Below are 11,283 nucleotides of genomic sequence, written 5' to 3' on the forward strand. Positions count from 1 at the left end.
TGTTGATTGGTACCGGCGCTTCAGAGTCTAGGAGCTTGGTGGGAGATCTCCGGTGGGCGCAGTGGTCGCGGGGCTTCTTCGTGTTTTTGTCGATCCGTCGTTGTCGGCATTTGTTTCTTTTATATTTTCTCTCTCGTTTCTTTTGAGCGTGTCTGTGCTGCTTCCGTCCCAACACCTATCATTGGCTGTATCGATTGGTTGTTTTGTAATACAAAGCGGGGGAAATCCTTTTCCATAGGATTGCAATCCTCTGAAAATTCTATAGAATTCCTTTGAAGCAAATGAGCCCTCATCTTGTAAATTAAGCGAGCAATTGCCGGAGCTGTCAAATCTCCGGGGGGCTCGCTCGGCTCCTCACTAGTCAACAACTGGATGCGCCATTGGGATCACGTAAAACCAGGCCGGAATTGTATTAAACCGCATGTGGCAGGCCAGCCTAGCCAAGGTGATTTGGTCACTCCATTGACCGGTCAGCATCAAGGACCCCTTCTCTTCTCTTTGCCCCTCCTCCTCGTTACCCTCTCTCTCCCATGTTGTATATATAAAAACCTAACTCCGGCCAGCTAGTGGCAGCCTCTCATCGATCTCCTCCCAGAATTAGCCATCGCTAGCTGGTCCGTCCAACTGCCTCTGCCGCCTCCGTCCGTCTCCACCCTGCCGGCGATGCTGTTGTACACCGTCCAGTTCCTCTGCTCCGTGGTCGCTGCCTTCGCCCGCCTCGCCCGCGCCCTCCGCAAGGCCATGGCATCCGTCCTCTGCTCCCCGCCGGTTTCCCTGCCCGCCACGACCTCCCCTGCGTCGTCCGCGCCGCTCTCCATGCGGAGGAAGGCGCACCCGGCTCTCAGCGTCGCCGTAGGGGACGCGCTGCGTGAGCGTGACCAGAGGGAGGCCAGGGAGCAGCTGCTGATTGCGCCGGCTGTGGACGCCTTTGCGGCGTGCAACGGCGGCGGTGGCGCCGCGCAGCAGGTCGAGCCCGCGAAGAAGGCGGCGCGGGGGGCGAGGAAGAGGCCGTCGATGCTGGTCATACCCGTCGCCCCTGAGGCCGTCGAGGTGGCGGCTGGCTGGGGGACCGTTGTGGCCGAGAAGGAGGCCGAGGTGGAGGTGGAGGGGGAAGGGTTTTGGCTGGCGAGCAGGAGAGGGGCCAGGCATGCAATGGAGGATGCATATGGCGTGATCGCTCAGAAACTTGGAGCAGATTCCCAGCTGGTAAAATTCTTTTCTCATTGATCGATATCTTCTCTTCAGACTTCGGGTGGATCATCATCATGCCTACATTTTTCCTTGAAAAATATATACTAGCAAAACCGATTTTAATTCCCATGTCCTTCGTGTCATCTACTCATCTCTAAATGACGATTTTCAAATGTATCCTAAACTATATATGGTCTTAGCTTGCCTTTGTCCCTTATTATTTGGGGGCTCACAAAGTCTCCTAAATTAGTACTGTATCATAGTAAGGCGGTGCACTTTAACATGAGCTGAGTTTTGGAAGGACAAAATCTCTTTTGAAAGTTTTTCAAAATCCGATAAATATCGTATATGCTAGTTATGGCCTCAATTATATGGATGTACTTAATATTTTTTTAAGAAAATACAACCATTCTTTTTTTTGCGAAATAAATTAAGAAAATACGACCATTCATGGCTAGTATACAAAGTTAAATAGTTATTCTATATCTCCGGCAACGAGAAATAACTATTTGTAAGTCATCTATGAGAACTCATACTTTAGGGCACTTGCATGTAGAAAAACAGATGAGATAACAGTGATCTATTGGCTATCTAACTAAATATTTCTAAGATTGAGCCATGGGTCACCCCAACGTTTTCATATGATCATTTAGCGTGAAAAAGTAGCCCATTGGTTGTTTGATTTTCATAGATCATGCATGGTTAGTTATGCTTGTTTACGAAAACTTAAATTTGTGTACTCACCGCAACATACATATGCTTGTTTTTTTCAGAAATTTAAAATAAAATACACAATTTGTCCTTCATAAAAACTGTCTAAGGGGTAAAGTTCCTCAAAATATGAACTTTTTTCAGGAATAATTTGATCGTTTTTACGGGTGCAAGCAGTATAGGGGGGCGTTGACTTATGCATGTGCTGAACGTGCCACTAATTATGATTTGGAATAAGTGCCCTTATCTTGTTGAACTGACTCGGTCAGGGCACACATGACCTAGGCAATAAAGATGTACGCGCGCCGCCCAACAAGGGAATAACAAAATGCTTTCGCATTTGCAGGCATTCTACGGTGTGTACGACGGACACGGCGGCCGCGCAGCGGTGGACTTCGTCTCCGACCACCTCGGCAAGAACGTGGTCGCTGCTGTGCTGGCCACGAAGACGGAGGAGGCGCAGGGAACAGAACCGTCGTCGTGGTCGACGGATGCTGTCACGGCGGCCATCAGAGCCGCCTACTTGGCCACCGACAGCGAGCTCGTGAAGCAGGTGTGTACTTTTGTTTTTACCAGGTCTCTTCCGGCCGAGTTGAACGCGTCAACACATGCAGACTCCTCCTGTTTGTGCGATGCGTGTTGCATGCCGACAATGGCGATAGATGTCCACTACTACTCCATTAGGGTTTGTTCGTTGCTATGATTGCGACAGAGAAAGATGCTGGCTTAGATTGTACGAGTGCTCCCTTCGCCGTGTCCCAGGTGCCCAGGTGTCGCCTCTGGTGACTGGCGATTGCTACGTTTGACAGCTATGTTAATGTTACCAATGTTTTCAGTTCAGAGTTCAAATCCGTTTGACGCTGAAAGTAAGGGTCAAAGTGTCTGAATTTGGGGTTAAAATGGAACTTGTAACTAGGAACAACTGGGAGGACAAAAACGTATCTTCTTTTTTCTAGTAGAAATGTTAATGATGCGTTGCAGGGATTTAACTCTTTGTTTGTCCCTCGTGAACGCAGGGCCTGAGAGGTGGCTCATGTGCCGCAACGGCGCTGGTCAAGGACGGCGACATCTACGTGGCGAACCTCGGCGACTGCCGCGCCGTCATGTGCCGCGGCGGTGTGGCGACTGCCGTGACCTCCGACCACACCGCCGCGAGGGAGGACGAGAGGTCCCGCATCGAGAACTCGGTACGCAAATGTGCACATATATATTCATGCATGCACGCAACGTCACACCGATCATAGAGAAGAAAGGCAGCTGATTGACAGCCAAAATTCGTTCAGGGTGGCTACGTGAGCTGCGGCAGCAACGGCGTGTGGAGGGTGCAGGACTGCCTGGCCGTGTCGCGGGCGTTCGGCGACGCCGACCTCAAGCGCTGGGTGATCCCAGAGCCGGAGATCCGGAGGCTTCCCCTCACCGCCGGCTGCGAGTTCCTCGTCCTCGCCTCCGACGGTCTCTGGAACAAGGTGTCCAACCAGGAGGCGGTGGACGCCGTCTCCAGGAGCCGCGCCGGCCGGGACTCCACGGGGTGCTTCAAGGAGCTCGTGGACATGGCGCGGTGTAGAGGGAGCAGGGATGACATCACCGTCATGGTGGTCGACCTCAAGAGGTTCACGATATAATAGCATGACGAATGAATCAGACGGAGAGGATACATACTCGCAACATTTTTGGGAACAAGGGCAGAGCTCTGCAAATCGTCGAGGAAGAACGTGAGCACTCGTGCGGATAATTAGCATTTTTAGGAACTGAATCCTGGTGAGCGAGGACAATAATCCTGCTGACCGGCCTCAGATCTTTGGGGCAGAGTATGCAGAGAAGGGTGTCACGAAGTAGTTTGGACTAACAAATCAAAGCTGACGAGGGAGAGATGAAGACGGAGATGGTCAACTGTAGAGAGCTCCTAAATTTATCACCTGTACATATGCACATGTTTGCTTTTTCGTTTAGGGGCAATTTTATATCTCCAATGTCTTTTTTGTCCCTGTATATGTATGTATATCACCCGCATGCTTGTACTAAAACAAAATCGATTGTGTGGACACACTGCAATTGCAGAAGATTTCGAGTAACTTTTTTGGGATTTCTAGTTCCGTGCCTTCTTTGTTTAGTTCTTCTCAGTTTTGCCCACGCTCTATGGCAGTTCTCACGTTTCCCTCCACCGTACGACTCACCCTCGCAAAAGCCCAAACGTGGTTTCTGACGCGTGGGACACCCCTGTCAACGGCTATCCTCTCGTAGATGATGGGCGCATATACTGACTTGTGGGACACCTCTGTCAGCGGTTGCGCGCTCGTAGATGGTGGGCGCGTATTCTGACTTCTAGGACACCTCTGTCAGTGGCTGCACGGTCGTAGGTGGTGGTCACAGTTATTGGCGCGTGGGACACCTTTGTCAGTGGCTTCACGGTCATAGGTGATGGGCGCAGTCACTGGCTTGTGGGACACCTTTGTTAGTGAAGGCGCCAACCCGAAAAAGAGGTGGTTTATTAAGCCAGGATGAGAACTCGAACCCGAGACTAGACGCTCAAAGAGAGGCGCAAGAGCCAACCGACCAAGTATGTGTACATGACTTTCGAAACAGTCCTCACCATTTTATGCACTAAACGAAGTGAAGCATGAAACAAACCGTTTACTCACTATATGCAGTATATCATTGGGGTGTTAATAGTTTTGTTCAAGCCATTTGGTGTGACGGATGCACTTTAGTCAACCAAATTAGTTTAGTACTGAATATTGGTTTGGTGAATGAACTTGGGACAAGCAAAGTAACAAAAGTAGGCCACAGAAATTAGATTAGTCCTCAATAATCATTTGTTTGTGAAGGAAGAGCCTCAAATAATTTTGAAATTTGTTTCATTTTATTTTTCATCAAAAGCAGGCCACATTGTGGACAATGTTTCATCGGAATTTACATTTTTTTTGTAATAAAAAATCATTTTTCTAATTTCCAAGCCCTAGAAATGACATTTGTTTGTAAAGGAAGTGCCTCAAATAATTTAGAAAATTGTTTCATTTCATTTTTTCATCAAAAGCATGCCACATTGGATGGGCACCGACCAGGTTTCAGCAATTTTAGAGTAATATTGCTATATTCCATGCATTTAGTTGAGTTTTATTGAATTATCAGAAAAGGCCCAAATTTGCACTACAAGTGTGATGTAGATTGCTCCTGAAATTCTTGAAAAATCATTTTATGGTACAATATTGGCGGTGGATGAACCTGGGACAAGGCAAGTAGGAATTCAAAACCATCTTGTATGAATGGTCAACACTACAAGTTTGCCACCAGTTTGAGAAAAAACAAACAAAATGAAAATGGCTCGAAAATTCAAATGCCTTTGCACTGAGCCATCTTATGTGCACTAGTTTGTGGGAAAAATATTAAACTGCAATACAACAAGTCTGGAAAAAAACTTCAGAAAATGGACTATATTTGGATTGGACTTGTGTGGATTTTTAAGGCATATGCACATGGAAATGGCCACATACATGGCAAAATCCATGATAACATGCCCAAATTTGGCACAACTATTGGTGTTATCATTATGGACAATGTTTCATAGGAATTTGCAATTATTTTGTAATAAAAAAAAATGAAATTTCCAATTTCCAAGCTTAGGAAATGACATTTGTTTGCGAAGGAAGTACTTCAAATAATTTAGAAATCTATTCCATTTCATTTCTCATAAAAAACATGCTACATTGGATGACCATTGACCGGGTTTCACCAATTTCAGAGTAATATTGCTATATTTCATGCATTTAGTTGAGTTTTAGTGAATTATTAGAAAAGGCCCAAATTTGCACTACAAGTGTGATGTAGATTGCTCCTGAAATTTTTGAAAAATCATTTTATGGTACAATATTGGTGGTCGATGAACTTGGGACAAGCCAAGTAGGAATTCCAAACCATTTTGTATGAATGGTCAGCACTGCAAGTTTGACTCCAGTTTGAAAAAAACAAAGAAAATGAAAAAAGGCTCAAAAATTCAAATGCCTTTGCACTAAGCCATCTTATGTGCACTAGTTTATGGGAAAAATATTAAACTTGCAATGCAACAATTCTGGAAAAAATCTTCACAAAATTGACTATCCAGATTGGACTTGTGTGGATTTTCAAGGCATATGCATATGGAAATTGCCACATACATGGCAAAATCCATGATAACATGCCCAAATTTGGCACAACTACTGGTGTTACCATTCTGGACAATGTTTAATAGGAATTTGTAATTATTTTGTAATAAAAATAAATTCTCCAATTTCCAAGCCCTGGAAATGACATTTGTTTGTGAAGGAAGTGCCTCAAATAATTTAGAAATTTGTTCCATTTCATTTTTCATCACAATCAGGCCACATTGGATGGCCATTGACCAGGTTTCAACAATTTCAGATTAATATTGCTATATTCCATGAATTTAGTTGAATTTTAGTGAATTATCAGAAAAGGCCCAAATTTGCACTACAAGTGTGATGTAGATTGCTCCTGATTTTTTTGGAAAATCATTTTATGGTATAATATTGGTGATGGATGAACTTGGGACAAGGAAAGTGGGAATTCCAAGCCGTTTTGTACAAATGGTCAACATTGCGAGTTTGACCCCGATTTGAAAAAAAAGAAAATGAAAAAGGCTCAAAAATTCAAATGCCTTTGCACTGAGCCATCTTATGTGCACTAGTTTATGGGAAAAAAATATCAAACTTGCAATACAACAAGTCTGGAAAAAATCTTCACAAAATTGAGACTTTTCAATTGAAAACGCCCATTTTTTTGCATCTTCATGAAATTTGGGTGACCACTAGTCACACACAAGCAAACTGGGCATAAATTGGACATTCAAACATGCATAGATACAAACATTCAAATTGGACATTCAAACAACACAAATTTCATTTAAAGTTTAAAATTTGTACAAACATCCTAAACAAAGCTACTGATCAATGTCGTCCACGTCGGAGCCGCTGCTGCCGCTGAAGTAGTCCTCGTCGTCATCGTTGTCCTTCTTCTCGTCCTTGTCGTCGTTGTCATCACTCACAAGGTCAATGGTGACGTGAGACACCGAGGCCACGACTGCCTGTCGCAGCCCCAACGAGTCCACTGGGTCATTAGGGTGGCGTTGCGGCCCCTTTGTCGATTCGCGCAGCACCAGAAGTAGCCCCAACAGGTCTACAGGGCCGCCGGGTTCACTGTCCACCGCCCCCTATACTCCGCCAGCAGCGGCGGCTCCAGCTCCGACTTGGAAACACGCAGGGGGCCGCGCGAGCTCGTCCTGGGATCGGGCTTGGGCATGCGCATGGGCCCGCGCGACCTCGTCCCCAGCTCCGGCTTGGGCATGAGCAGGAGGCCGCGCAAGCTCGTCCCTAGCGTCGCTAGCTCCGGCTTGGGCACGCGAAGGCCCCTGCTGCCGCTGGCACCGGCACTGCCTCCTCCGGTTGTGGGTGTGGCCCCCGTCGTGGATCGAGCGGTGGCCCACGACTATGAAACCCAGTCGCCTGTTTGCAGACCGAGCTGGACGCGGCACATGGCCATGACATCGGGGAAGGCACACCCTTCCTAGAAGGCGTACCTCTCGTCGATGTTGTGCTGCGATGGCGATGGGTACCAGCCATCGAAGTGCTGGATGCGGCCCCCGTTCTCCTCCACCGGGATCTCTGGCCACCGCTGGCTGCCGAGCGTGTAGCGCTGCTTCGACCACTCCACCAGCGGCAGGCTTTGCCGAAAGTTATGTATTGCGCGTGACATGGCCGGCGTGCCGATGGTGGGGACATGCTCCACCAGGAGCCCCCCTAGCGCTCAGGTGCCATCTGGCTGGGAGGCGTGTGTCCAGCGACACCATGACGCCACAGCGGGCGAGGAGCGACCCTTCTTCGATCCGGAGGGCGCGTGGCAGGCCGGGAATGACATACGCACAACGTCCATTCTGCCTGGACATTGTTGCGGCTGCTGGAAGGGGAGGCGGCCAGGGTTTGGTGGAGGTGGCTAGGGTTTGCTAGAGGCGCACGGTGGTGAAGGCTGTGGGGCGGCAAGGGGAGGGGATTGGAACACTGTGCACGCCGGTGCGCCCCCGCGCGGCTATAAAATGCATTAATAGATGCCTGCCGGGAACGCCAGCGACACAGCTCCTTGCATGGGAAACCACGCCGTGCATACTGCCCGTGTGTGAAAGCGCCGACGTAACCATGATGTAACTACTCATGTATGTGGATGCACGCACACCGCTGATTGTGAGAGCGCCACCTGGCATGGTGTGCCCCACTTGTCAGTAACAGCGCAGGCTAACAGTCAACTACCTTGACCAACGACAAACCCCCGTTTGGACATTGGTGAGGGTGGGTGCGCGGTGGAGGGGATAAGTGAGCAAAATAAGTGTGTTTGGGCAAAACTAAGGAGGACTAAGCGAAGAGGGGCATAGAAATAGAAAACCCAACTTTTTTTTTGCTTTGAGTTGGGAAGATCTAGAGTAATTAATAGCCAGCATACTCCCCAACTAGACACTATTTGTGAGGCATTCAAAATTTGGAAATACTCCAGAAGTATTATTTAGCACGGCCATAGGGGGATATTTGCATGACATGTGCTTGTGGCGTAAGTTTCACTTTTCAAATTGTTCTTCTTTATGCATAAAAAAATTGTTCTTCTTTCACTGTAACCATGGTGGAACTTAGACCAACCTGAACATTTCATATCAAAAGTTCAAAAGTATTGTAGAAAGTTTCATGGGGAGTAAGGACATGGCCAATGCATAGCCCTAGGGTGATGCCTCGCAGGCCATGTAGGATTGGATATCGGGGAAAAATAGGTTCAGATGGTGTAGCGGGATTCTCGGTAGGAGGCTGGTGCTTGGGAAGAAAAAGTGTGATCCGGTGCATAAAGCTGAAAATTTTAGAGTGGAGAGTAGGGATGCATATGTAGTGAGAGTCTATTTTATATTATTTGATGAGGCCCACTAGTAGTAGCTTGCGCTGGGGACAAAAAATCAATATAGATGCCTCAAGCAACTTTTTATCATGGGGCATCTGTATCCATATGCCACCATTGTACATGCCCTAAGGGGGTGAGGAAGAAGAGGATCACAAAGGAGATCTACGGTTACTCAAAAGTGTTCCTGAAGAAAAGAGATACAGACTGAGCCTATCCCTTATTACACCGGAGAAACATTTGTGTCACAGCGTTCCTGAAGGCGGAGAGTGAAGGAAATATGCCCTAGAGGCAATAATAAAGTTATTATTTATTTCCTTATTTCATGATAAATGTTTATTATTCATGCTAAAATTGTATTAACCGGAAACATAATACATGTGTGAATACATAGACAAACAGAGTGTCACTAGTATGCATCTACTCGACTAGCTCGTTGATCAAAGATGGTTAAGTTTCCTAACCATAGACATGAGTTGTCATTTGATTAACGGGATCACATCATTAGGAGAATGATGTGATTGACTTGACCCATTCCGTTAGCTTAGCACTTGATCGTTTAGTTTGTTGCTATTGCTTTCTTCATGACTTATACATGTTCCTATGACTATGAGATTATGCAACTTCCGTTTACCGGAGGAACACTTTTTGTGCCACCAAACGTCACAACATAACTGGGTGATTATAAAGGTGCTCTACAGGTGTCTCCGAAGGTACTTGTTGGGTTGGCGTATTTCGAGATTAGGATTTGTCACTCTGATTATCGGAGAGGTATCTCTAGGCCCAGTCGGTAATGCACATCACTATAAGCCTTGTAAGCATTGCAACTAATGAGTTAGTTGCGGGATGATGTATTACGGAACGAGTAAAGAGACTTGTCGGTAACGAGATTGAACTAGGCAAGTAACATACCGATGACAAAGGGAACAACGTATGTTGTTATGCGGTCTGACTGATAAAGATCTTCGTAGAATATGTAGGTGCCAATATGGACATCCAGGTCCCGCTATTGGTTATTGACCAGAGAGGTGTCTCGGTCATGTCTACATAGTTCTCGAACCCGTAGGGTCCGCACACTTAACGTTCGTTGACGATGTAGTACTATGAGTATGTATGTTGGTGACCGAATGTTATTCGGAGTTCCGGATAAGATCACGGACATGACGAGGAACTCTGGAATGGTCCGGAGATAAAGATTGATATATGGGATAATAGTGTTTGGACTCCGGAAGGGTTCCGGAATTTAGTGTAAGTGGTTCTGGATGTTTCCCGAAATGTTTGGGTACGAGAACACTTTATTTGGGCCAAAGGGGAAAGCCCACAAGGTTTTTGGAAAGCGCAAAAGGAAGTTTTGCGGGAACCCTGGCGTCTGGCCCTAGAGTCCAAGAAGGACTCTTGCCTTTCGGGTGAAACCGACTTGTGGAGGCTTTTACTCCAAGTTTTGACCCCAAGGCTCAACATATAAATAGAGGGTTAGGGCTAGCACCCAAGACACATCAAGAAACACCAAGCCATGTACCGGCAACCCCGTCCCCTCTAGTTTATCCTCCGTCATAGTTTTCGTAGTGCTTAGGCGAAGCCCTGCGGAGATTGTTCTTCGCCCACACCGTCACCACGCCGTCGTGCTGCCGGAACTCATCTACTACTTCGCCCCTCTTGCTGGATCGTGAAGGCAAGGACGTCACCGAGCCGAACGTGTGCAGAACTCGAAGGTGTCATGCTTTCGGTACTTGGATTGGTCGGATCGTGAAGACATACGACTACATCAACCACGTTGATAAACGCTTCCGCTTACGGTCTATGAGGGTACATAGACAACACTCTCCCCTCTCTTTGCTATGCATCACCATGATCATGCATGTGTGTTGGAAATTTTTGAAATTACTACGTTCCCCAACAGTGGCATCCAAGCCAGGTTTTATGCGTTGATGTAATATGCACGAGTAGAACACAAGTGAGTTGTGGGCAATATAAGTCATACTACTTGCCAGCATGTCACACTTTGGTTCGGCGGTATTGTTGGATGAAGCGGCCCGGACCGACATAATGCGTACGCTTACGCGAGACTGGTTTTACCGCCGTGCTATGCACACATGTGACTAGCGGGTGTCAGTTTCTCCAACTTTAGTTGAACCGAGTGTGGCTACGCCCGGTCCTTGAGAAGGTTAAAACAACACTAACTTGACAAACTATCGTTGTGGTTTTGATGCGTAGGTAAGAACGGTTCTTGCTCCGCTCGTAGCAGCCATGTAAAACTTGCAACAACAAAGTAGAGGACGTCTAACTTGTTTTTGCAGGGCATGTTGTGATGTGATATGGTCAAGACGTGATGAGATATAAGTTGTTGTATAAGATGATCATGTTTTGTTGAAGTTATCGGCAACTGGCAGAAGCCTTATGGTTGTCTCTTTATTGCATAAGATGCAAGCGCCAAATAATTGCTTTACTTTATCGCTATGC

General features: G+C 46.9%; 1 protein-coding gene across 1 annotated transcript; it reads left to right on the forward strand.

The window, feature by feature from the left end:
- Positions 1 to 578: 578 nt before the first annotated feature.
- On the forward strand, positions 579 to 3,962 carry LOC125553539 (probable protein phosphatase 2C 74). The gene is made up of 4 exons (XM_048717308.1): positions 579 to 1,206; positions 2,249 to 2,455; positions 2,919 to 3,089; positions 3,186 to 3,962. The coding sequence occupies exons 1-4, from the start codon at positions 664 to 666 to the stop codon at positions 3,522 to 3,524; spliced, it is 1,260 nt and encodes a 419-aa protein (XP_048573265.1). The 5' UTR covers positions 579 to 663; the 3' UTR covers positions 3,525 to 3,962.
- The last annotated feature ends 7,321 nt before the right edge of the window (positions 3,963 to 11,283 follow it).

Source organism: Triticum urartu, chromosome 4 (genome assembly GCF_003073215.2).
Source record: "Triticum urartu cultivar G1812 chromosome 4, Tu2.1, whole genome shotgun sequence".
Lineage (NCBI taxonomy): Eukaryota > Viridiplantae > Streptophyta > Magnoliopsida > Poales > Poaceae > Triticum > Triticum urartu.

Bases quoted from the DNA above. Each gene is read 5' to 3' on its own strand.
- LOC125553539 (XM_048717308.1), top strand. From the start codon at position 664: ATGCTGTTGTACACCGTCCAGTTCCTCTGCTCCGTGGTCGCTGCCTTC. The intron at 1,207-2,248 runs GTAAAATTCTTT...TCGCATTTGCAG, and splicing joins TTGGAGCAGATTCCCAGCTG to GCATTCTACGGTGTGTACGA. The intron at 2,456-2,918 runs GTGTGTACTTTT...TCGTGAACGCAG, and splicing joins ACAGCGAGCTCGTGAAGCAG to GGCCTGAGAGGTGGCTCATG.